Source organism: Pelophylax lessonae (assembly GCF_965119305.1).
Source record: "Pelophylax lessonae genome assembly, chromosome: 3".
Taxonomy (NCBI): Eukaryota; Metazoa; Chordata; class Amphibia; order Anura; family Ranidae; genus Pelophylax; species Pelophylax lessonae.
This window is the reverse complement of record NC_138770.1, coordinates 179098555-179125940: the sequence shown is the minus strand read 5'-3', so window position 1 is coordinate 179125940 and position 27386 is coordinate 179098555. Positions and strand designations below refer to the sequence as shown.

The window sequence follows — 27386 nt, the reverse complement described above, 5'->3', positions numbered from 1 at the left end:
TTGTGTCCCACTTGTTGTTGATTCTTCAAAAAAAATTTACAGTTTTATATCTTTATGTTTGAAGCCTGAAATGTGGCAAAAGGTTGAAAAGTTCAAGGGGGCCGAATACTTTTGCAATGCACTGTATATATATATATATATATATATATATATATATATATATATATATATATATATAAAACTTTGTGGTATACACTGCACTATCTGATCTCAACAAACTGTAAAAAAGCAAAAATCTCTCTCCCTGCAATGTATTATTAACTATAGAATTCCACTTACAAATCACCTTCTGGCCAAGGGAAGTAAACCCTCAACCTCCCAATTGCAAGCCTGGTATTCTACCAGCTATGCCACCATCAAGCACGCTTAGTTTGAACACACTCTCCCTTCCTAACCAACTCCTATCTCACCCTACACACAGTGGATTAGATAAAAGTTAGGGAGAGTGTGTTCAGCTTAAGCAGGCTTAACGGTGGCATAGGTGGTAGAATACCAGTCTTGCAATTGAGATGGCTGTGGGCTTGATTCCCCTGGCCAGCAGGTGATTTATTGAGGTCAGAGTCCATTAGAATGCTGGAACTCGAAGTTCCCGCGAGGAAGCCCATTTATAGCCAATGTTCGAGTCGAACTTATGTTTAACTCAAAGCTCATCCCTATTGTGTAGGCATGCATCAGATAAATCCACCTATAGCACCCAGTCCCCCTGCAGAATGGCTGAAATAATTGACTGTATTGTCTCAATTTGCAAAGATGGTACTTGGACTCCCTTTGTTCACTGACTTCAGGTGTAGAACTGGTCTCAGATCACATGTTTTCTTCTTGACTGAGGATAGAGGCGAGTAAAAACTTGTGAACCTTTCTTACTGAGTTACCAAGCATATTGCCTGCTCTTCTGTAGTATCTAAACATATTAAATGAAAAAGAGTATGTTTTCTGGACAGGCAAGTAGAGTTCTCTCCACAAACCTATTCTGCATTAGTCAGGATTTGAAGGACCAACAGAGGCCTCTGAGCACAGTAGAAATTACCCACAAATATTCTATAATGCTGGTTCACACCTGAACAAATAATTGAAGACATGTGCCTTCCAGGCATGAGTGGACAGGCACACCATCAATACAGTTTATGGTCTCCTGGGATGTGGAGGTGGAATGCTGCTTAATCTTTTGAGTAGGGATGAGTTGATGGTTTGGTCGAAACCCAGGTTCAGACCAAACTTTGGTTGTTCCGGCATTTGGATGAATGTCCAAACATCATATCTAGAAGTGGTATTTCTACTGCTTCTATATATGACAGATTTCCACTTTCAATGGTTCCTAAGAAAGCAGCAGGTGCTTGCACCAGCTGCATCCCTAGAAACAGCTGACATCACCAGAAATCCCTGGTAATGTAAGCAAAGGTGAGGGAATAACAATGATATCAATGCTCAAATATGGTCACTGGTCATTTTTGGGAAATGATGTCACCAATATCTCTGCCCCTCCCCTGTCATTCAGCAAGTGGAATCAGTCATGTGCCCGGGTTGTTGGGTTGGTGAGTTATTGGGCGGCGGGCATCTTGACTGTTTATTCATTTTTCTGATTCTCATTGATGTGGAAGGGAGGGCAGTATCTGGAAGGCCAACAACATGGGGAAAAAGTGCATTTCTGGGGGGTCTCCCCTTGCAAGAAACCCCCATCTTCCTAACTGGACAGCCAGGCTTCATGCAGTATTTTCTGTACATCACAGAAATGGGCCCATCACAGCCATGGCAGGCATTATTTCAAGGAATTGAGTATTTATATTGTTTCATTTTAAGCAATAAAATGGGGCCCCTCTACAGCCCACCTCACAGGGCCAACCTCCTTCCCATCCTCCCAAACAATGAGGCTGTATAAATTACTTAAGACATGCCAGGGCTGCTTCAATGGGTGCCATGCCAAATAGTGGGAGTAGCTACTAATTGAGGCTTGCATAGAGTACCACAGAGAAAATTGGATGTGCCTTTGAAAAGCTGCATATTGGGCATAGTTTATAGGAACATGGTTAAATAGAACCTGAGCCCACTCACAATACACACTGAATTCACTTGACACAGTCCTTGTACCCCCAAAATACTTTGTAATTGTGGATGAAAACAATGATGAACTGCAGACCATTGATTACTGTAACGGATCAACCAGCACCCTGACCGGGTACCTCCGTTGACAGATGCTCCTGGTGCTTCCCGAGGGCTCCAAGCACTCCACCAGACACCGTAACCACTTCAGACCCCACAAACCGCTGCTGGCTGGTTAGGGTCTCACCATCTCCTACCCACCCTGGACCTACGACAAGGCTCCAGGTTCCCGTGGGTGAACCTCTTTCCCCATCGAGGGCAGCAGAACAAACTCTTACACAAGCTCTTACAAGAGCTTAGTGATTATCTAAGGGAGTATGGAAGACCATAGCAATCCCTTGTAGCATATTCCCCCAATAATAAACAGGACTCTAGATTGAGGGTGAAGTAACTCTAGAACAACTTTATTGAACGAGAAACAGACTTATATACAGTTTTCACCCACAAGGTTACCGCCCAGGTGGACCTTGTTGAAGACTGGACGTGACAGTCACAATCCAATAGGAACAGAGTTTTACACTCTCATACAACTTAGTGACAAGGATACTGCATTTCTGGCAAAACTGTCTGCTTTTGCTGAAAATGTTCTTAACCTGAAAAATAAAATAAAATCAGCCACCACATGCACACTGGATGTTTTTAATGCTTCTCCTAGGGACGTCTAGCCTTTTTTTTCTGCCTCATTCATGCATGTTAGACTATGTGCATATGCACACATAGACATTTAGAGGAGTCTAGAAGAAGGGGCGTTTAGAGGCTGAATAAACCCCCACAACAAGTGTGTCCAGGAGATGCATCGTTTTGGCAGAAATAATGCTTAATGCCTGTAAACCCACGTTAATGCTAGGCACGTTTAGCGGTAGAGCGGTATTTTATTTCAGTGGCCAGAATAAAATATTATTCTGGACAATTAAATTAAATAATGCCCAAGAGCTTGAAGCGCCCTAAGGGCTCTTTCACACGGTCCGCCTCCGTAGGCGGATCCATGCTGCTAAGCAGGGATCGATCCGCCGATCCCCTCTGAGCCGGCGGATGACAGCTCCGTCTCCACTTGCAGTGTGGAGAGGGAGGTGTCACAGTCCCCGCTGCTCTCTATGGGGGGTCGGATGAGAGCGGCCCGCCTGTCCGCTTTCATCCGATCCGATCCGATCCCTGAACGGATGGAAAAATAGGGTTTCCATCTGTCCAGATTTCACGGATAGGATCGGATACGGATGGCAGCGGGTGTCAGCGGAGGTGTCTCCGCTGACATCCGCTGCCTCATAGAGCTGCATGGAGGATCCGATCAGATCCGCCTAAAAAACTGACAGGCGGATCTGACAGGATCGCCCATGTGAAAGAGCCCAAAGGCATTACATGTGTTTACAAGTGTCCAACATTTTTTCTGCCAAAATACCGCTGATAGGAGAAAAGGAGCCTAGGAGAGAAAGCAAAGTGTCCACTGTGCAATATATTACATTTTTGTTTTTGGGTTTAAATGCTGTTAACACAGGACACACAATGCAAGAATACATTTACAACTCGTAAAACACTGTTACAATTATATCTAAGTAGCCTTTTATTTTCTTTGTGCAGATGTCTGAAAGATGATAAAGGTGACGTGGCATTTGTGAAGCATATTTTACCAGGTAATTAAAATATATTTAACATAGGTGTTTCTTAATATTTAGGCATTTATACCTGAATCTGGTCACAAAGCCTTAAAGTGTAATTCCAGTCAAATACTAATTAAGCCTAAACTTAATCCCAGACCCATTCTAAGCTTATTCTAACTACCCTCTAGAGGAAGGATGTCTATACTTACCTATTCTGAGAGCGACAAACTACGGTACTTAAAATTCTCCATAGGCAACGCTTTAACCGCCTTTACAGGTTACCAGTTTAGAAATACACAGGAGATCTGGTGCTACAATTAGTGCTCTCACACTGACGTTCGCTACATCACCATTTACAAATGCATACCGGAGTAATGTAGGCATTTGCATTTGCGCGTAAGCATTGGTTGACGGAGGCGCTTGAAATTTTTTTTTCATTATTTTATACAAAACTTTTTTTTTACACTATCTTTCATTTTTTTTATTAACTTTATTGCTATCACAGGCGATGATCAACATTTATTGTGACAGCATGGGCCATGACAGGTCCTCTTAATGGAGAGATGGGGTTTATTAGACCCCAAATCTCTCCTCTGGCCTTCAATGCAGCCGATCAGACATAGATCTGTCAGATTGAGTGATTTCCTAGCCGCTAACGGCTCGGTAAACAGAAAGACAGAACCAGAAGCTGTCCTTTTCGGGGGCACAAAGAGGGAGGAACAATGTCAGTTCCTCTCTCTCTCTATTCTGTGCAGCCGTCGCATCGCTCCTGGGCTCTGTTCAGCCTCTCAAAATTAATTTTGCTAAAAAGGGAATCGTCAGCTGCAAATTTTCATACTGGGATGATATCTGCAGGAGCAGGCTTCATGCTGGTATAACCACTGCAAACCGAGGATGTCCATGGATGTCCTACGGTCAGCAAGTGGTTAAATGAGAAGTAGAGCAAAAGCTCTTTTGGCCCTGCTTCTAAAGGTCAAAGGAGTGCACTTTGTTCTTCATTCCTGTGCATTCTGTCCGGGTTCCATGAGCGGATGCAATTTTAAAGTGTGCAATGTTAGGTATATATTTATATCATATTTGAAAAACCACTATGCAAATACCATGTAACATAAACGTTGCAATACCCATCATTTTATTCTTCAGGGCCTCTGCTAAAAAATATATATATATATATATATATAATGTTTGGGGATTCTAAGTAATTTCCTAGCAAAAGAAAGTCGATGTCTACACGTAGGTGAGAAGTGTCAGAATTGGCCCGGTTAAGAAGTGGTGAAGATAAGTATGCATCTGGAGTGTCGAAGAGAGGACTACTGTAGGTCAGGGGTGCTAGCAACGAAGGATAAGTGCACATTCTGTGAAAGTGCATCCATCCAATAAGACTATTGGAAGTCAGTGGCAATTATGCTGTGTCATTGAATACCCATTGATTTTTCTGTGTTATTGACACATAAAGCACAGGAAGGAACATCTATATTGTTTTATGGGGCAGTTAGCTCAACTTTGACTTTCTGAGAAGAAGTGGCCACAGTCAGGCTTAACTTTGTTTAATTTTGCTATAAATGTATAACATTGAAATAGAGTTGCATTGATTCAACTGTAAGGTGGGTTTTTTTGTTGTTGTTTAATTGCACTGGGGTTTTGCTATGTGGTCAGTTTAGGGGAAAGAAAAATAGAAAAGATCTTATGATCAATCCAATTTACTGAAACAACTGTTATGAAATAACAAAGATGAAAAGGAATAGAACAGCCAATGGGTACAATAATTACATTTTTTGTCTGCTTTTTCTGTTTGTCCATTTGGTCCTTTTTACAGGTAGTAAATCCCTGATTCTTCCAGTTTTACATACAATTCATGAATTGTGATTTCCTGGATTTCTAAATTGGGTGATTCTTTGCTACTGGACAGGAATCATGATGAATCAAAGTAATGAATTACTGATTCTCCTTTTTGTTCATCAGTACAGCCAAATGTAGCACTTACTGCCGCAAGAGCCACTGGAAATTTACCTAGGTTCTTTCCCAGTAGATTGCCCCACAGCCAGGCACTCGAACACAGTTACTCTTTTCTTCAATAACCAGTATAGGGTTGTTCTTTTTGTTGTTTTTATTTTTTTATTTTTGGCGTGACTGGGATAGGGTTAAGGGAATTGAGTGGGATACTCCAAAAACAGAACTATGTACAGATTGAGGACAATAAACTCCTTTCTGAAAAACTGAAACCAAAGTCCTTGAAATAGCAAACTGGGGACTTGGCTTTATAGTAGAAACAGTTAAATGCAGACTTCTTCCTTTAGAGCACTAAGAGTGGCGTCCTTTCACATGGAATCAGATAGATTAAGCTCATCAGGACACCTGTCAATGTCCCCATTGAACAAACACACAGGTGACGCTCTAGTACAAAAGGGTTTTCAGCAGCCCAAAAATCTCTTAAGAACTCTGACAGCAGTCTGTACTCACAATCGTCCAAGGACAGTTGATTGCCTCCCTTCAACTTCCAAGTGACACTTTTCTCAAGTGATACCAGACCAGATCTTCAGCAGACAGCCCCTCAGTCAGCTCTCTGTAGCATCAGCATCAAGGCTCTCGGGTCACCCACCCGAGGCCTTACAAAAAGCAAGCACATGGCATTGTTGCTCTAGAGCAGTATTTCTTAAACTTTTTTTAGTCAAAGCACCCTTTAAAATTATGGAAAAATCTCAAGGCACCCTTTAAAATTATAGACAGTCTTGAGGCACCCCATTCTAAAATGTAAAAAAATTATTCTAATAGTTTTACATAATGCATCAACATCCACACAAGTAGGACACCCAACATTAGAGGTGATTTATTATTCCAAATCCAATACACTTTTTCACACTGGTATGGACTAGCAATCCAATGTTTCTATTCTCCCTCACTCAGCTAATGTGACCCCAGTGCTGACAGAGAGGGGCAGGGAACAGTCATTGGTTGTTAGGACGCCGACGGCTTGAAGGTTGGAATGGTGCATAATGAAAACCTGTGGCTTTGTGTAACTAAAAAGCAGGTTTCATCTATCTGCTGGCTTGTATACAATTTTGGGGCATTTTTTAGGAATTTTGCCAAGGCACCCCTAAATAAACCTTAAGGCACCCCAGGGTGCCTGGGCATCGTGGTTGAAAAAGGCTGCTCTAGAGGGCAGCAACCATCCAGGCTGGACTTATTCTCTTTAAGAAAAAGACCCCAGAAGCTAAGGGTCTCAGAGTATTTCTACAGACTCCCACCAGCCTTCAGGGACCTGCTCCCTGGGATTGGCCAGGGCTGCATAAATATTCTTACTGCCATCTGCATAACTCAGCTCCTCTGTTCCAGAGAATTCTACAGCTCTCTGGAAGGTAAAGGATGCAGTCAGACAAGCAGCAGCTGAAAACACTGAACAGACCTAATTAACTACTTCTGGACCGGAAGGATTTGCCCTTCTTAATGACCAGGCCATTTTTTGTGATTCGGCACTGCGTTATTTTAACTGACAACTGCGCAGTCAAGCAAAGCTATACACAAATAAAATCAACGTCCTTTTTTACCCCACAAACAGGGCTTTCTTTTGGTGGTATTTGATCACCCCTGTGGTTTTTTCATTTTGCACTATAAACAAAAAAGAGCGACATATAACATTCTCAATAAAAAAAATAAAAATCAAATTTTTTCATAATTTTTGTCTAATTTGGATTTTGCCACATATTTTTGGTAAAAAAAATCCCAATAAGTGTATTTTGATGTATTTTGGTTTGCGCAAAAGTTATCGAGTCTACAAACTAGGGGGAAGATTTATGTCATTTTTATTTATTTACGTTTTTTTACTAGTAATGGCAGTGATCTTCGATTTTAGCGGGAGTGCGACATTGCGGTGGACAGATTGGACCCCTAACTGACATTTTTTACATTTTTGACACTTTTGGGGGGACCAGTGACATTACTACAGTAATCAGTGCTAAAAACATGCATTGTTACTGGAATAATGACACTGGCAGGGAAGGTGTTAACACCAGGGGCGATCAAAGGGTTAAATGTGTACCTAGGGGGGATTCTAACTGTGTGGAGGCCAGACTTGGTGGATGGAAACAGGGCTCCTGTGTTCCGAAATAACAGGAACACAGGAGTCCTGTTTCAATCAGTGACAGATGAGCTGTGTGCCGTGTTTACAATGGTACACCGCCTTCTGTCAGTCCCTGCAGCGGCTGCTGGAGCTTTTTGCTTAGCTACAGGGCTAGAGAGCAGGTACGCGATCACGCCGCTGGTGGCGCGCGCACACCCGAGATCCACTCCTGCGAGCCGACGTACCCATACGTCGGTTTGCGCAGGAGAGCCAGCCTGCCGCAGTATATCTGCAACGGTTGTCTTTAAGTTGTTAACCAAAGGCAGCTGTGCTGGTTACAGTGATTACAACTAATGTTACCTAACACAATAATTACAGCCACACTAGTTACTGTGAGGCCAGCTAAATTTACCTAACATAACACACAGCTCCACTGAACACAGTGTGTCAGCACTAAATCTAACCAATTCTAGGACCTATCTCGAAGGGTGCTACACAAACATGTCCTGAAACATCACAGCTGGACAGACCCTGCAGTACCACACTTCATGTTGTCACTAGTAGTACTGAGGAACAACTTTTACAGTTTCAGTTCCACTGCTTCTAATGCCTAGGATTTCCTCTGTAGGAAATGCGATTGATATTTCAGGGTATTAGATCATGGTTACATGATAGTTTACGTTTTTGGGGTTGTATTTGAGATGCACGAAGAAGGATCACACAAATACTTATAAGTATAACATTTAATTAGGTAATTACAGATACATTTGTAATAATATTATAAAATATAACAGGAATAGTTAACTAAAGATGATGTTTCCGCCATGGACCCCTCCATTTTATATGGCATGGCATTATGGCTGCTCTGAGGTGAGACAGAATTTTAGCTGTAGTATATATGCGACTTGAATGTAAGGAAATGGACACCTTCTTGCAAGCAACATGATCTTTTAGGGACTTTGGTATGAAGTCAGCTATGGTAACCAGGATATTGGAGTCTTTGTTAGATATTGTGAGACAACTTTAATAAAGAAATATGAAATATGCAGGGTTAGTGGCCCACACTCATGCCTGTCATAATGCTACTTTGGCAAGGGCTTATGATAACACCTCCATTGTCTGTGAAAAAGCGTACCTGCATGTTTGATTTGCTCTACAGGACAGGTGCTGCCAACCACTGCCATAGTGCAAATATGTTATCCTAATGCAGCTGGATATCCCCTGTTGCTGTCATGTCACAAGGAAGTCGAGGAACTGCGCAAGCTACCAAATAGATGCATAGGAACACTGGCAGAAAAATGCAATAAATTAGCATTTCAGCTTTTAAAGACACCCAACACACACACTAGCAGTAGTTAGTCCATATATTCTAGTGCTTTCCTCATAAATAGTTTCCATGGCTACATATTTGTTTCAGTTTTTTTTAATGTTCTGCTAGATCTCTGTGATATACAAAGTAATAAACATGCATTTATAAAATCAACAAAACACGAGTACAGCAATTCATTCAATTTCTTTTTTTAAGAAATTGACAACTGTGCATTTATATTTATCTGCAGAGGAATACCGTAAAGGTTATGAACTGTTGTGCCTGGACAATACTAGGAAGCCAGTTGAAGAGTACGAGAAATGTTTCTGGACAAGAATACCAGCTCATGCTGTGGTGACTGTGGACAGGGAAGAGAAAGCTAGATCTGTCACTCAGTTCCTTGAGGAAGCTCAGGTAAATCCTTTTTTTTCTCCCTTTACTAATACACAATGCTCTGTAGAGAGTAGCAGTATCGTTATAAAAGCACATTATGTGGAGGTGTGACTATGGAACCACTGGTATAAAGCTTAGATACTGTAAGTATTTGCATCTTCATGGGGTGGTACTGTGGATGCGAGTGCTAGTGGCAAGTGCGACATCCTAGATCAATATGTATAGAAATTTTGAAGTTGCTATGGATTTTATAGGCACCATAGTACAATGATAATTTCTTTAAAAAATGATAAACTTTATTACAAATCTTTTACAAAAAACATAGAAGTGCATTAAAATCTTAGTAATAGGCCTGCTACCCAAAATTGGAGACATACTCAATACATGTGGAAATACACTGCACGAACTATAGTTTTAGAGCTAAAAACCAAAAGTGATCAGCGCTGCTATTTCTGTGACAATTTCTCAAATAAATAGTATACTACGCAACTGTATAATAAATATATGTGCAAATTAGCAATAATCAACATCAATACATATACTATATGCGTAAACCTGTGTGCAATGCAAATTTAAATAAATAAATAATCTTTCAATACATAAAACAATAGTCCTTAAGTGCATATATCCAAGTCCTGTGGTGCTTCAATTCATAAAAAAGTGCAAAGTTAAATGATTTCTTAAAAAGGTGCAAAAATTAATTGATAGTCCTTAAGTGCATATATCCAAGTGCTGTAGTGCTCCAATAGCTTGAGACAAAGTGCCGGTGCTCCCCCTATGATTCTCTACTCACCACCACAGGCAGATGGAAATCGGGCGTTGGATTGTATGTGATCTCCTGATGTATGACCACAGATCCTGCTAGGAGCAGCCTTTGGATAACAGCTAGTGAGAGAAATCCTTTATACCAATATTCATGGATCCAGGGTATCCTCATAAAATATAGAAACCATCCATGGTGAAGTACGTTTTTGGTATACTTTATTGAATAAACAGAAACCTACTTACAGACATACAATAAAACTGTACAAGACACGGCTCGGTGGTTAGCTGCTCTCGCAGCGTGCGCTCCACCGGGCGGATAGGACGTCATATCCGGCCGGTGGAGCGCACGCTGCGAGAGCAGCTAACCACTGAGCCGTGTCTTGCACAGTTTATCGTATGTTTGTAAGTAGGTTTCTGTTTATTCAATAAAGTATACCAAAAACTTACTTCACCATGGATGGTTTCTATATTTTATGAGGATACCCTGGATCCATGAATATTGGTATAAAGGATTTCTCTCACTAGCTGTTATCCAAAGGCTGCTCCTAGCAGGATCTGTGGTCATACATCAGGAGATCACATACAATCCAACGCCCGATTTCCATCTGCCTGTGGTGAGTAGGGAATCATAGGGGGAGCACCAGCACTTTGTCTCAAGCTATTGGAGCACTACAGCACTTGGATATATGCACTTAAGGACTATCAATTAATTTTTGCACCTTTTTAAGAAATCATTTAACTTTGCACTTTTTTATGAATTGAAGCACCAAAGCACTTGGATATATGCACTTAAGGACTATTGTTTTATGTATTGAAAGAATTTTTATTTATTTAAATTTGCATTGCACACAGGTTTACGCATATAGTATATGTATTGATGTGGATTATTGCTAATTTGCACATATATTTATTATACAGTTGCGTAGTATACTATTTATTTGAGAAATTGTCACAGAAATAGCAGGGCTGATCACTTTTGGTTTTTAACACTGTAAAGGCACCAGCACTTTATTATTTTTTCAGCAGCAGCTATATTGTACAATATTTATATATATATTTATTTACCATAAGGGCGAGGCTACTCACCCCTTTTTATAGTTTTAGAGCTGCCAGCACTACAACTGGCATAAAATTGTCCACAAATCACATACAAAAAAGTGCAGAGCTAAATGAAATTATAAGTGCATATAACTGTGATGATGAAAGTCAAAAAAAGTGCAACTATATCACAAAAAGTGAGTCCATAGTTCATATGACGTAGTGAAGAAATATTGGAAACCAAAGTGAAGCTGAAGTGTTCTGATATTCAAACTCATCAGTGAAAAAGGATCCAGCACCAATGTGAAAGGCAAATGCGCTCACCAGAAAATATGGACCCAGGTACCTTACAGTAAATGGGTCAAACAGGCCAGATAATCCTCACAAAGGAAAGTGACCCGATCGTGGATGATGGTCGTTCAAATAAATCCATATACTCCTGGGTTATGGTCTCTTGGTCTCACCAACATAAAAAGCAAACCAAAGTACACATACATAGTGTAAAACCGCTTCAATTAAATGTATTTCAAATGGTAAAAACACTCACAGACATCTGCAGATAACCAGCATGTAAAACCAGAGTGATTACTGACAGGAAAAAGCCAATGAGGAGGGACAGTCTCGGACAACGGAGTCCCTCGTGCAACACCGCTGGATCGAGATGGGCTCAGGTATGTATTGGGGGGGGGGGCTGAGGTGGGCTGCTGCACACAGAAGGCTTTTTTTTTTTTATCTTAATGCATACAATGCATTAAGATAAAAAAAACATTCTGCCTTTACAACCACTTTAAAGTAGCAGACTGCGGGACTGGGGTATCAAAATAAAAAAAAAAAGGCTGTCTGGAGGAGCAGTCAGTGCGGAGGCCAACTTTCAACATCTCGGGTGTCTATATATATATATATATATATATATAGTAGTAATAATTATTAGCAGCATGTATGTATTGGGCTCCGCATTATTCCTCACCTCCAAAGGCCTAGATAACTCACCCAGAAGATATGGATGTTATGTGTGGCAGGGTGTTAGCTTGGCCTTGGTATGGGGTTGGTGCTGAAGTAGACAATATAAAGGTGTAAACAACATAAATGTCATGGAATATCAGACACCCATTCCCACCCAGATGACACAGGTCAAAATCTTCAATGAATTTTTGTCCCAGATATGAGCCAGCTATGTTTCAGGCATCCTAAAGTGTGTTAAAAACATGTATTAGTAATATACAAAAGAGTACATGCGCCCATCCCCATCTCTGCTGACACCCCCCATTTGTTGTCCCACCGTGTAGTACAAGATAGCATATCGTGGCATATATCTCAGCATGACTGGTCTGCAGCTCCATATATCACCCACGTCCGTGGCGTATACTATTTAGTGCATGCTCGCACCCTTATATTTGCATGGGTCGGGGCATGTGCACTAAGAGCGGCTAGGTCGGATGACGTCATCGCCAGCTGCACCAGCGTTGGGTGCCCTGACCGGGACACATGCACATATCAATGTGCAAGCTTGCACCCAGCAGTACACACAGCAGAGGTAGGTGCCATATGGAGCTTTAGGAGGCTTAAGAAATAGCTGGCTCATATCTGGGACAACAATTCATTGAAGATTTAGACCTGTTTTATCTGTGGAGACTCTTGGAGGGAATGGGTTTCTTATATTCCATGACACTTATTTTGTTTACCCCTTTGTATTGTCTTCATCAGCACCTACCCCATACCAAGGCTGAGCTAACACCCTGCCACACATAACATCCATATCCTCTGGGTTATCTAGGCCTTTGGAGGTGAGGATTATTGCAGAGCCCAATATATACATGCTGCTGATAAGCAATGTTCCCTCTAATTTTTTACTGGGCTGAGCAAATAAAAAAATTTCTGAGCGCAGTGCTCCCCAACCTTTTTATCGCCGCGGACCGGTCAACGTTTGATCATTTTTCTGTGGCCCCCAATCAATGCAGAGTGCCCACAGCATTGCCCCCAATCAATGCAGAGTGCCCACAGCATTGCCCCCAATCAATGCAGAGTGCCATAGCATTGCCCCCAATCAATGCAGAGTACTACAGCATTGCCCCCAATCAATGCAGAGTACTACAGCATTGCCCCCAATCAATGTAGAGATGCCAGCGTGCCCCTTTTCAATGTAGAGGTGCCAGTGTGCCCCCTTTCAATGTAGAGATGCCAGTGTGCCACCTTTCAATGTAGAGATGCCAGTGTGCCACCTTTCAATGTAGAGATGCCAGTGTGCCCCCTTTCAATGTAGAGATGCCAGCGTGCCCCCTTTCAATGTAGAGATGCCAGCGTGCCACCTTTCAATGTAGAGATGCCAGCGTGCCCCCTTTCAATGTAGAGATGCCAGTGTGCCCCCTTTCAATGTAGAGATGCCAGTGTGCCCCCTTTCAATGTAGAGATGCCAGCGTGCCCCCTTTCAATGTAGAGATGCCAGCGTGCCACCTTTCAATGTAGAGATGCCAGCGTGCCCCCTTTCAATGTAGAGACTCTTCAGTCCCGAGTCTAGTAATGGTTCTGCCATTTTTTCAGTTTTTAATTAATGCAGAGTGCCCACAGCATTGTCCCCAAATCAATGTAGAGATGCCAGTGTTCCCCCCCCCCCCGTGCACTTACCTCATGGTCACGGGCGGCAGCTTCTCTTCAGTTCATTCCCCGGCTTCCTGCCTCTCCTCAGTCCTCCTGACTCCCCGAGTCCCGGCGCCTCTTCCTCGGCCAATGGCATGAAGTTGGCCTTTCGGCCAATCAGGAAGCGGGAGGACCCGCTCCCTGATTGGCCAGGAGGAGGATCCGTGTGACAATAGCGAATTTTCATTCGCTATTGTCACACAATGGGCGTGCTCTCGCGGCGCACGCTCTGCTACACGGCCGCCACGTCTGCGGCTGCGCGGTTTGAATAGGTGCTTGCGCGGGACCTTCATTCACACTGCGCGCCCGCGCATGCGCGCAGGCTAAAGGGAACACTGCTGATAAGTATTACTACTATATGCTGTATAGACTCCCGAGATGTTGAAAGTTGACTGCTCCTCCAGATGGTCTTTATTTTTATTCTGATAACCCAGTCCCAAAGTCTGCTACTTTAAACTGTTAGCTTTTACTCTTTAATTTATACATGTCTCCTTATTACCTACATTGCTCTCTGTCACACTTGGGGTGTTGGTGCCTCTACTATATAAAGGCTAGATACCTTCTCTCCACTCCCTTGTTGTTAGTTGGTTCTTCGTATGTCACACCGTACTCTGGCAGTGTGTTGCTGTGTTTGCATGTGTCCCCATGTTCACTTGTTGCCCCTTCTTCACTGGTTCACTGCTTGGGCCTCTGTACGTACCGGAGAGTTGATTACCAATATTACTTGTGATACCATTGAATGTATAATTAGGATATCATAGATACTTACTGTATATTTAAGCTCCTGAAGAAGTGCAAGTTCACCAAATATGTAGAGCTTGAACAAGCTACATCAACTCCCACCAAGCCCGCCTGAATACCGGCAGCTGTACTACTTGCCATATATACTATAGAATAAAAGGGGGCAATTTGGTGTCTTAGTTGGTGTTAGCAGACAATTTTGGGTAGCAAGCCTATTACTAAGATTTTAATGCACTTCTTTTTTTTTTTTTTAAAGATTTATAATAACATTTATGATTTCTTAAAATAAATTATTGTTGTACTCTGGTGCCTATAAAGTCAGCCACTTCAAAATTTCTATACATAAAGTTTAGAAGCATACAGCTTTCCAGAGGCTATTAAAGAGGGCCTGTCTATTCTTGGGTAAGTGCAGGAGGCAGCTTGTATCTACAGCAGTGACATTAATGAGTAAAGCCCCGTACACACGTACCGATTGTCGGCCGTAAATATTCGACCGACGACCGATCGGCCGATTGTAGGCTTGTAAGTATGATGCTTCCGACAGCGCATTTTCGGCCGAACAGAATCTGTCGTGCAAGCATTAAAATTTTTGTTGGCCAACACCAGAACGGCCGATTGTTCGCCAGTCAGTACAGATTTCGGCCGACAGACAGCAGATTAGCAAGACTGGGCATGCTCAGAAAAGAAAAAAGACAAGGAAAGTTAACCATCACATGACATCACTTCTGCAGTTGGCTGTTGTTGGCCGACAAAATTCGTGTGCAGTCTTTTGCAGTTTTCAACAGACACGACAGCCCTGGACAAAAGACGGCCGATCGTTCGGCCAACGATCGGTACGTGTGTACGAGGCTTAACACCACATTTGTTGAAAAAAAAAAAAAAAAAGCAGTCCTCTCTGCATGATTAATGTGCATTGCAAGGATTTCAACAAATTTTGGGGAAGATTTTGTTTTACCTGTTTCTGCTCTGAAGAACCAATAGTTTGGTTATGTCAATGTGTAAAGTAAATCTGAGTCACTTTGTGATGCACTTGCAGTGCACTAATGAGAAAAGTTGCAGGGTCTGAATCCCTTTAGAAGTGATAAACCCTTTGGAGTATCTCACCAAAAATAACAGACTTTTGGGGAAATCAGGAAATTACATTTTGGAGGCATTCCATACACCAACTATGTACAGAGTTCCCTTGGTTGCCATATTACATAGAATATTACAGAAAATGATAGCACTAGAGATTAAAAAGGAAATGCCCTTTTTAATAACATTCAATTACAATATGGCTTTTGTAGCTGTGTACTGTATATGCTATATTTTTATTATTTCTTCATATGCTATTTTTTCCCATTAAAATGTAGTTACCCTTTAAACATATGTTATTCCTTGTGAATGTCATCCCGCACATCCTAGATCCAGAAACATGACCAAGTATTGATTAAACTGTATCTAAAAGCAAAAACCTAATACTGTATGCAGGGCCACCCCCAAAGAAGCCCATTGATGATTGCTCCTGATGCTTATGACCCACTAGTTGGTAGGTACCACAATCTCCAACATAATGCTTAGTTTCACTTTATTAATAAAGGTCTGGTTTCCCTGATGTCTGACGTTAAAGCAGTATTAAACCCAAGATCAAAAATGTAATATAATGCAGCTTACTAATGATTAATGGTGAAGTACAGCCAAACTTGTTTGGCTGTACATCTCCTATTGATCACACAGGTGCATTTCGTTCTGAACTCCTATGACCCATTTTCAGCAGACAGTGGGCTCAAGACCTAGGTCAGCCATGGCTGGACTGTTACAGGTAATAACAGATAACTAGTTATTGACTATTATTTTTAAGCTTCAAAATGGCTGATAGGATTAGTTTTAACATATGCATGTATACAGTAACCATAATTACTGTCCATTTATGTTTATTCTAGAAAAAAACAGAATGCAAATTGTTCAGTTCTCCTTATGGAAAGGATCTGATGTTCAAAGACTCTGCAACTAGCCTCATTACTCTTCCAAAGGAAATGGACTCCTTCCTGTATTTGGGATCAGCATTTACAAGTGCCAATAAAGCCCTGTATAATGGTATGTGGCCCATATGTCTCATTTATAATTTACATATTCTCTGTTAACTACAAAAAAAGAGCCAAAATATGAATAACTATATTTTTTAATAATTCACTTATGTATTTATTGAGGGTACAAGTAAATAATATATTATGACCCAATTACTTAAAATTCATGTAAAATAAAGCCTAAAGGATCAGTCTGCCCTCAAGTTGATATTTCTGTTTTCTGTGGATTCAATTTTTTTGAGTTTCTGATACATTCCTTATATCTAGCTGCAGTCTTGGGCTTTAAGATGTGACCAGCTGCTATTGCTGCCATAAGTTTGAGGTCCACTTCACACAAAGCTTTGCATTAGAGAACATGCATTAATACAATGTGTTATTGCTTGTTAAGGTGTACTGTGTTAAGGCAGTCCTTTCAGTTTCAAAGGGCCAGCAGAGCACTTTAGTGCACCATAAATCAGGTATGAATTATTTTTCAATGCACCATACTGCAAAGCATAATAGATATAAATGTGATAAATGAAACTTATCAGAAATTGTTAATTCTACATGACCAATGTAGAATAGATGTCACCCCCAAACTCTTAGGCTGCTTAAAGCCAAAGGCTCCACCCCCATGCCATAAACCTTTCCCTTTACCTAAATAATTGAGACCACACCGTGCTTGGAGTTAATTGGCCACAGCAGCCATTTTATTAACCCTTTTACCTTAAAATTAACATAAGGAGAAAAAACATTCCTTACAAACATAAAACAATCAGTCATTAGGCCTGTTGGTCTTTGAGGCTCCTCCAAATAATTCCAAATCCTGCACTGCGGGACCTGTGCCCTGATAGGCCTTCAGCCGCGTCACCGGCTCGGAGACAAACCACTCCCCGCAGTGCCACCATTTTGAATTCCATTTAAACTGACATTAAATGGAATGCACCATAGGGACCCATACCAACGATGAGTCCCAACCATACCCTTATCCTAAACTGTTCACCTCCCCCGCCAGCAAAGACCAACAAAACGCCCAGCTGCCATGACAATATAAAATTCCCCCAGAAAGGACAGAAAGCACAAAAGACATGAATCAAAATCAACCATAACAGTCCCAGAAATTAGGGAGGGTGGGTGGGAAGCTTCTTCTTCCTTCGTCCGTTGAACTTCCACTGACCTCCAATCTGAGGGGCCACCCCTCCTAACTGTACCTCAACCCCTCCCAAACCTGATACACCAATCCCTGAATACCCCCCAACTCAAAACAATTTAATTTAACTCACACCTGCCCTGTCTCCCCTCTTCACATGGTCATGTCTGCCCTGCGCTATTTTTTTTTTTTTTTTCGCTTCGGGCCTTGCTTGACCAATGTAGAATAGATGTCACCCCCAAACTCTTAGGCTGCTTAAAGCCAAAGGCTCCACCCCCATGCCATAAACCTTTCCCTTTACCTAAATAATTGAGACCACACCGTGCTTGGAGTTAATTGGCCACAGCAGCCATTTTATTAACCCTTTTACCTTAAAATTAACATAAGGAGAAAAAACATTCCTTACAAACATAAAACAATCAGTCATTAGGCCTGTTGGTCTTTGAGGCTCCTCCAAATAATTCCAAATCCTGCACTGCGGGACCTGTGCCCTGATAGGCCTCCAGCCGCGTCACCGGCTCGGAGACAAACCACTCCCCGCAGTGCCACCATTTTGAATTCCATTTAAACTGACATTAAATGGAATGCACCATAGGGACCCATACCAACGATGAGTCCCAACCATACCCTTATCCTAAACTGTTCACCTCCCCCGCCAGCAAAGACCAACAAAACGCCACCAGCACCCAAGGGTGACACCTTACCCTTGCGTGCCCCTCCAAACCCTCAAGGCTCGCTGGATCCCATCCTGTAATCCCAGGGCCCATAAATCTATACCCACCGCATTGAGGTGGACTCCATCATCCCGCAGATACCGCCATGTGTCCACTTCCAACTCCAGGTGGCGAACCACCAACCCCCCATTCCGACACACAAAGCGCCCCACTTCCTTGTTCAACTTAATCCGAGCCTTATTAAGGCGCGCGACCGACCTGGCCATGCGCCAGGACGTGCGGGCCACCATATCCGACCAAACTACAAGCAGCGCCGGAAAAGCCGTGCGCAGCCTAAGGAAATCCAACTTTATGTCCCTGATCAAGGCCCGCGCGGACCTGGCCCCCAAATCGTTGCCCCCGGCATGCAGCACCAAAACATCTGGCTGCCTGTCCAACCGGGCGAAACGATGCACTTCGGGAAGGACCCTGCCCCAAGTAAGCCCCGGCACCCCCAGCCACCTGACACAAGCCTCGTGCCGAGAAAAACCAAGTTGTCTACCATTAGGACGCACATCAGCTCTCCGGGCCCCCCAGAAAACATACGAGTGTCCCACGATCCAAACAAGGCAGGGTTCCAAACCTACAAGAAAAGGGGACAAAAGGAAAAGAAAACCAACCAATAATCAGATAACCAGCCGGGCCCACACCCCCCCAGCGACAAAACCACCCCCCGTACATACCCTACACCAACAGCTGTGGACGAACGTACAACAAGAACCTCCTAGACTCCCAGCGCCCAATGCGTTTGACCGCATCGTCGTTCAATCCCCAGCGTGCAGCCTCAGTGGCCGCCCCGATCCGAAAGGAATGAGATGCAAACCTACTGGCATCCAAACCCAAAGAGCCCACACACCTTCTGAACACCGATACAAATTGAAAACGAGATAACGACGACCCGTCCGCATGCATTAAAAATGAACCGGGCCGCGAAGGGCGGATTGCCCAGTAATCCCGAACCGCCCCTACCGGGCACAGCGGTGAAGACGGCACCGCGAACAACCGGACACGGACCCCCTTGCCACTCTGGTCCGTTTTGGACCGTCAAAGGAGGATAGTAACCCCCTCCCGACCGACAGAGACATCCTGACCCAATAGGCCCCCCGGCACCGTCCGGGAGGAGCTGACCAATTCCCCAATCCGGAAAGCCCCGAAAAAAGCGAGAGAAAAGGCCGCCTTAAACAACACCACCTCGTAACTCGAGGCGCAGTGCTCCCCCAATTGCCGGCAGACGTCCTGCAAAAGAGCGAAGGACACCAGGCGCCTAGTGTCCCTCCTCCGATAAGCCCTGGAATAGCCCCGTAACGCTTGTCTCACCACGAAGTCCTTCGTGTAATCCTGACAACCCAGAAATTTAAACAGAAAGGCCAAGCCGGACAACTTGCGAGCCACAGCGGAAGCCGACGCGCCCCTCTCAAAATGATCAGAGACAAAAGAAAGTAACACCCACCTGACCTCCGGACCCAGAGGATCCACCGATGCCACCCGCAACACCTCCAGCCACTCCAACCATACCTTGCAATAAGCCGACCACGTGGACTCGCTCACCGACTTCCTGATCCATCCAGCGAGGACCCCAAGGCAATCCCCCATAGCCACTCCGGACACGTGACTCCGCGTTGCTCCGCCGCCGGTGCCAACTCCCGGAACCTGTCCCACTGAAAACGAGACAGCGCGTCAGCAATATCATTCTTAACCCCCGGAATGTGCACAGCGTACAGGAAAACATTCAACCGTAGACACCGCAAAACCAAATACCTGAGGAGGCGCACCACCGGCTGAGACGAAACCGACGCGCGGTTGATCACCTGAAGCACCCCGAGATTGTCGCAATGGAGGCGAACCTTCAGGTTCCCGAACTCCGCCCCCCAAATCTCCAGGGCCACCACCACCGGGAACAGTTCCAGCAACACCAAGTTGCTGACCAGCCCCGCTACCTGCCATGCCCCCGGCCAAGGGGCGGCGCTCCACGCCCCCCGGTGAAAAGCCCCGTACCCCGCCGAACCAGCCGCACCGGTAAACAGTTCCAAATCAAAGTTGCAGATCGGCCCGGCCATCCACAAGGATCTACCATTGTATGTGGCCAAAAAACCGTGCCACAGACGCAAGTCATCCCTGTGTTCCCTGTTGAGCCTGACGAAGTGAGTGGGCAACTTCACCCCCGAAGTCGCCGCCGACAGCCGTCGGCAGAAAACCCGGCCCATGGGCATAATGCGGCAGGCAAAATTCAATTTACCCAGCAACGACTGCAAGCTGCGCAACTGAATCTTGCGCAAACCCAGCACCCCTTCAATTTCAGCTCTCAAAGCCCCCAATTTATCCTCCGGTAGGCGACACTCCATGGCCTCCGAATCCACGACAATGCCCAGGAAGCTGAGCACCGTGGTCGGGCCTTCCGTCTTGTCGGGGGCCAACGGAATGCCGAAGCTCCCGGCCACATGCTGCAACGTGGCAAGCAGGATCGCGCACCCGTTGGAAGAGGGCGGGCCCACACACAGAAAGTCGTCCAAATAGTGGATCACCGAATTCACACCGGAAACCTCCCGAACCACCCACTCCACAAAGGAACTGAAGGTCTCAAACAGCGCGCACGATATGGAGCAGCCCATAGGAAGGCAGCGATCCACATAATACGCCCCTTGCCACCGGCAGCCCAGCAATCGAAAACTGTCCGGGTGAACCGGGAGCAACCTGAACGCCGCCTCAATGTCCGATTTGGCCATCAAGGCCCCCCGCCCATAATGTCGCACCCAGGCCACCGCGGCGTCAAAGGAAATGTAAGACACCGTACAGGCATCCGGGTCGATGGCGTCATTCACAGACCCACCCTTTGGGAAGGAGATGTGGTGAATGAGGCGAAACTTGTTGGGTTCCTTCTTGGGAACCACCCCCAACGGCGAAACCACCAAGTCACGCACCGGCACCTCCGAGAACGGGCCCGCCATGCGACCGAGAGCCACTTCCTTGTGCAACTTATCCGACACCACCAAAGGGTGGCGCAATGCCGAACGCAAATTCCTCGCCACCGGCGGCACCGAGGCCAAAGAGCAAGGGATACGAAAACCCACCGCAAAACCCTCCCCCAGAAGTCGGGCAGCCGCCCTATCGGGGTACCTATCTAGAAAAGGCCGCAGCCTTTCCACCCTCACCGGCGTCGTCCCCTTTGTGCGAAGGCTCTCCGGACCGCCCTTTTCCGGACTTAAAACACCGAGCCAAGGAATGGGAACCTCCGCAACCGGAGCATTCATGTTTGAAGCGACATGTGCCACCGAACTTACAGGAACCCTCATTAAATTGCCAGCAGAAACCCCTCCTCTTTGCGGCCGGCTGTCCCGGGGTCGCAGAACCACCGGCCCCCCCTGGAAAAAACTGATTCGGGGCCTTCGCAGACGACATGAGCCGCATCCACAGGCTGATGTCCTTGTGGTCCCACCGCAAGGACGGCCTAACCGCCTTCCGCTGCCGGAACTGTTCGTCGTACCGCAGCCAGGCCGACCCCCCGTAAACCCGATAGGCTTCCCCTACAGCGTCCATGTAGCAGAACAGGGCCGAGCAGTTTTCCGGCGCCTTTTCCCCTATGACGCCCGCCAGAATGGCAAAGGCCTGCAGCCAATTGGCGAAGGTCCGAGGGATAAGCCGATAGCGTCGCGCCTCCTCGTCCTCCTTCTTGCGCTCCTCCGGTTTAACCCTGTCCAGGTGAAACTTCTCGAGGGGCAACAGCGTGAAGATTTCCACGTACTCACCCTTCCAGATCTTCTCCCGGACTTCCTGCTTCAAATGTGCCCCCAATGGGCCCTCAAAACAAACATATACCTCACCTTTCGCTGAATCGTCCAGGCGAACAGCGTCCGCCTTCCCCTCCTTCGCCGTCCCGGTCTTGTCCCCCGCCGCCCCGGCCGTCACTGCCACCACTGCCGGCGCACCCACAACCTGGGGAGGGGCCCCAGCCCCCCCCGCAACTAGCCCCGTGGAAGACGGCCCCGCCAGCCCCGGGGCCCCCCCCGGCTCCGTGCCCGAGCCCCCCGCCGGAGGCACCCAACCCGCCGCTGGAGACAAGCGGCCCCCGTCCCCCGGGGGCAAACGCCCCAAGAGGTCCCGTAGACCCAGGAGGAAGCCCCTCAAACCCCCATCATCACCCCCTTCCGGGGTCCCCGCCCCCACTGGCCGGGACACCCCCACCCCCCGAGCCCCTCCAGCACTCCCACCCCCCACATCAAACAAGCCCCGCAAATCAGACAAAGCCAGAGAAGGAATTGTGACCTCACCTGTCTGCCCAGGGGGGGCGCCCCCAGCCGCCGATCCAGCCTCCCTCGTCGCCGACCGACCACCGACATCCTCTTCCACATCCGATCCGGACACCTCGCCTTCCGAACGATCGTCCCCGGGCACCGCCGACATCCGTCCACCAGGTGTCGCACTCCCGCCATCTGCAGAGCCGAGCGACAGGCGTCCACGCCCCCGTACTCCAGCTCCGCCCGACGGAGACCTCTGTGAACCAGCCGAACTTCCGATGACCCGGCCACGTGACTTGCCCCGCCGCGTCATCTCTCTGCGCCCAGCCGAGGCCGACTCCGAGTCCCGCCGATCACTGCTGCCACCGGCCGCCATGAAGCCGCTCCCACGCCGAGGCACCCCTCCGCCCGGAGCATCGCCAGTAGGGGAGCCCGCCAGTCCAGTAGCACCCCGGCGAGAGGGACGGGGAGAGACCGAAGGCCGCCTCCCCCCACTACCCCCAGAGCTCCGTCCATGCAGAGGATTCCTCCCAGAGGCGCGCACGGCCGCAGCAGGAGTACGCTTAGCCGGCGGCCCTGAAGGGTCCCTGTCGGGGCTCCTAGGATGACGCTGAGCTCGAGGGGAAGGGTCCGATGAAAAACGCTCTGGCGGCCGTGACCGCCGAGCCCGCGGGACCGCAAGCCCCTCCGAATCCTGTGCAGAGTCCTGAACCCCCATCAACGTGGAGACCTGGGACCGGAGCCACTCAGTCCCCTTCACCGCGGCAGCGGCCTTGATTTGCTCCAGCAAAACGTCCAAATCCGCCATCACAGACCAGGGAAGCTGAGGTGAGATGCTCTGCAGTGAAAAAGGTGGGTGACCAAGCTTCTTCTTCCTTCGTCCGTTGAACTTCCACTGACCTCCAATCTGAGGGGCCACCCCTCCTAACTGTACCTCAACCCCTCCCAAACCTGATACACCAATCCCTGAATACCCCCCAACTCAAAACAATTTAATTTAACTCACACCTGCCCTGTCTCCCCTCTTCACATGGTCATGTCTGCCCTGCGCTATTTTTTTTTTTTTTTTTTTTTTTTTCGCTTCGGGCCTTGCTATAATGTTTTATTAATATGTAAATAGCAAAATAAATTTGGGTTCTTGTCATGTCTCCTATTATAACTCTTATTTTAAAATAGAACTATAGGCAATTTTTTTTCATTTTGGATAGAGTAAGGATCAGAATGCTAATTCATGTTTTTTTGTTCTTTTTTTAGAAACAATGAAAAATGTTTACTCCTCTTGAGATCACGGATCTCTGTCTTTCCCCGGTTAAAGCACCCTCACCCACAATTAGAAAGCACTCTCTAGGAGTGCATCAGCCCTCTGAACGCCCCTGTACTCTTCCCTGTCAGTGTCATTAGTGCATATTTTTAGCAATGATTACTGTATTAGTGTCACTGGTCCTCAAAAAGTGTCAGTTAGATTTCCGATCTACACTGTTGCAGTCCAGCTAAAAATTGCTGATCCTCTTCATTACTAGTAAAAAAATAAATAAAAATTCCATATAACCTCTGTCAAATTTTTTTTCACTATCTGTGTCCCATTTTAAAGATTTCCCTTCACTTCCTGTCCCAAACAGGAAGTGAGAGAAAATCCCTACAAATTAGGGGAAAACCTTGGGACTCGCAGGTCAACAGAACTAGCATTGGTAGATTTTTCTGGGGACAACCCCAAAATTGCATTTTTTTTTTACTGCCACTTTCAATTATAATGGTAAACAAAACAAAACAGAGAGGATGAATCTCCTAACGGAGGCACAGACAGCAATAAGAACTGATGGAGGTTGTAATCCCTCTACACTCTATCCAAAACTGAAAAAAAAAAGTTTTGCCTTTAGTCTTCAAGTCAATTGTCTGCATCATGAACAAATAGTATTTAAAAACCTCCAAAAAGGGTAAAGTGATTTACTTGAAGTGTTTGCGGCATTGCTATGATACAGCAAATAGAGTGAGAGGATTCCAAGTAATTCCAACATGGCCATACCCGTGTTGTTATAAGAGTGCTCAGCAGAGTTCAAAGAGGAGAATTTTTGGGGCTGTGCAGTGCTGTTCCTAAAGTACTTGTACAATATGTTATATGCAATAGTTTTTACTGAGGCAGTGATTGAGGCTTCCATTGGCGGGCATAGGTTTACATTAAGGATGCTTTCTCATCTCTACATTTCAAAATGTGCACATTTTTATGTGTTTAGAAAGTAACCCTGTCATGTGCACGGCACCATCCTCTAAACACTAGACATGAACTTAAGCTTCAGATTCCTAGCAGTGACAAGTGTTATTGAATTCTAAATACAATTTCCATTACCTTTAATGCAGAGTTGGAACCTCCATCAGAGAAAACAATCCGTTGGTGTACGCAGAGCACAGAGGAGAAGAAAAAGTGTGACAAATGGAGTGTTGCAAGCAACGGAGTCATTGAATGCGTTGAGGCTTTCAATGCAGAAGAATGCATTACAAAAGTCTTGGTGAGTGAGACATTTCTAGAATGAAAACATAAGGACATTTATGGTTGAATAGGCCTATTTAAATTACCAAACACTTGAGGTATTCCCTGCTGCTAATTCACTACAATATCCCACATTACTATTCTATGAAACTGTCCAGTCCAGTATGTCAACACACAATAAGATCAAATATGGCCATATTGTTACTGAATTGTGTGTTGATGCACTGGAGCACAGTGTATACTTAGAACACTGTAATTACTGATGAAACTGCAAAAGTGGTAAAACATGTTGGATTTGCTTTGTTTTGGGAAGGGACACCAAAGATGAAAGTGAACATCAGTAAAGCGGAACCTATGTAGACTTGCTAGGACAGGGGTTCAAAATAGATGAATAGGATATATAAAAGGTCAGAATAGGAAAAACCCCAGTAAAATAGAAATATAGAGAGAAAATAGGCACCCTAAGAACACCTTTTATCTCCTTCTGAAAACACTACAGCCATGATTGTGCAATAACTAAGATCCTTTAAACTGTTCCTGGGGTCTTAGAGGGTTGGGAAATCTTGAACAGCATTTAGGAATTAATATCTTACCTAGGAGTTTATACTGTATATGTGTAAGGTTTGCATATTGGTATAATGAAGTGACATGACAGTATCTAGTTTGGCCAGTTAAAGCATAAAGTACAAAAAAAGAAAAAAAAAGCTACCAAGTGCCACACTCACATAGTTTGGTCATGTATTAGGAACATATTCCAGGGTGTTAATGGCACTAATGTAGTGCAGAACTTGGAGCTCTGAGAAAGGTAGAGGGTGGGAGGACAGACAATAAGCAGCTTAATGAGCTTCCACCTAAAAGAAACATCATTTTTTGTTCCCCACCTAACTTGCTACATACACTAATATATATACATACATATATATATATATATATATATATATATATATATATATATATATATATATACATACACACACATTATATTGTCAAAAGTATTGGGGTGTCTGCCTTTACACCCACATGAACTTTAATGGCATTCCAGTCTTAAGCCTTGTACACACGCAACGATTATCGGCCGACCGATCGTCTGACTTTTGTCCAGAGTGGTGTTTTGTTGGTTGGAATGTTCCTAGACTGCACACAAATTTTCTCGCCCAACAAAAATCTACTTCAGAAGTGATGTCATGTTTTGGTTTGCTTTCTTTGTGTTTTTTCTTCTCTGAGCATGCCCAGACTTGCTCAAAAGATTTTTGTCTGACGAAATCTGTACTGACTGATGGAAAATCGGCCGTTGTGTTGACGGCCAACAAAAATTTTATAGTCTGCACACCAGATTTTTTTCAGCCGAAAAGTCGGAGTCGGTTGTCGGAAGCATCATACTAACAAGCCGAAAATCAGCAGATCGGACGTTGGACGAAAACTCCCTGCCAATTTTCGACGCGTGTGTACAAGGCTTTAGTCCATAGGGTTCAATATTGAGTTGGCCCACCCTTTGCAGCTATAACAGTTTCAACTCTTCTGAGAAGGTTGTCCACAAGATTTAGGAGTGTGTCTATGGGAATGTTTGACCACTGTGAGGTCAGGCACTAATGTTGGATGAGAAGGCCTGGCTCGCAATCTCTGCTCTAATTCATCCCAAAGGTATTCAGTCGGGCTGAGGTCATGACTCTGTGCAGGCCAGTAAAGTTCCTCCATCCCAAACCCACTCATCCAGGTCTTTATGGACCTTGCTTGGCGCACTGGTGCGCACTGCGCAGTTATGTTGAAACAGGAAGGGGCCACCCCCAAACTGTTCCCACAAAGTTGGGAGCATGAAATTGTCCAAAAAGTCTTGGTATGATAACACTTTAAGAGTTCACTTGAATAGAACTAAGGCTTCCCTTGAAAAACAACCCCACGCCATAATCCCCCCTCCACCAAATGATTTGTATCTGTGCACAAAGTAAGGTCCATAAAGACATGGAACAGCTAGTTTGGGGTGGAGAAACTTGACTGGCCTGTCACATTTATTTGTTTATCTGACCTAATTGACTGGCCTGTCACTTTTAATTTTAATTCCTCTTAAGAGCAACACTTAGGCCTCATGCACACTGGACCTTTTTACAGCTGCTGTTAGCAGCGTCAGACGTTTT

General features: G+C 45.1%; 1 protein-coding gene across 1 annotated transcript in view; it reads left to right on the top strand.

The window, feature by feature from the left end:
- The window catches only part of LOC309551119 (serotransferrin-A-like), a 78607-nt gene that overhangs the window by 28654 nt on the left and 22567 nt on the right, over positions 1-27386 (top strand). Inside the window, exons 6-9 of the mRNA XM_082251564.1 lie at positions 3673-3725; positions 9309-9472; positions 16552-16705; positions 25125-25273. Coding sequence (XP_082107690.1) covers positions 3673-3725; positions 9309-9472; positions 16552-16705; positions 25125-25273 — 520 coding nt within the window. The remainder of the gene's footprint in view (positions 1-3672; positions 3726-9308; positions 9473-16551; positions 16706-25124; positions 25274-27386) is intronic.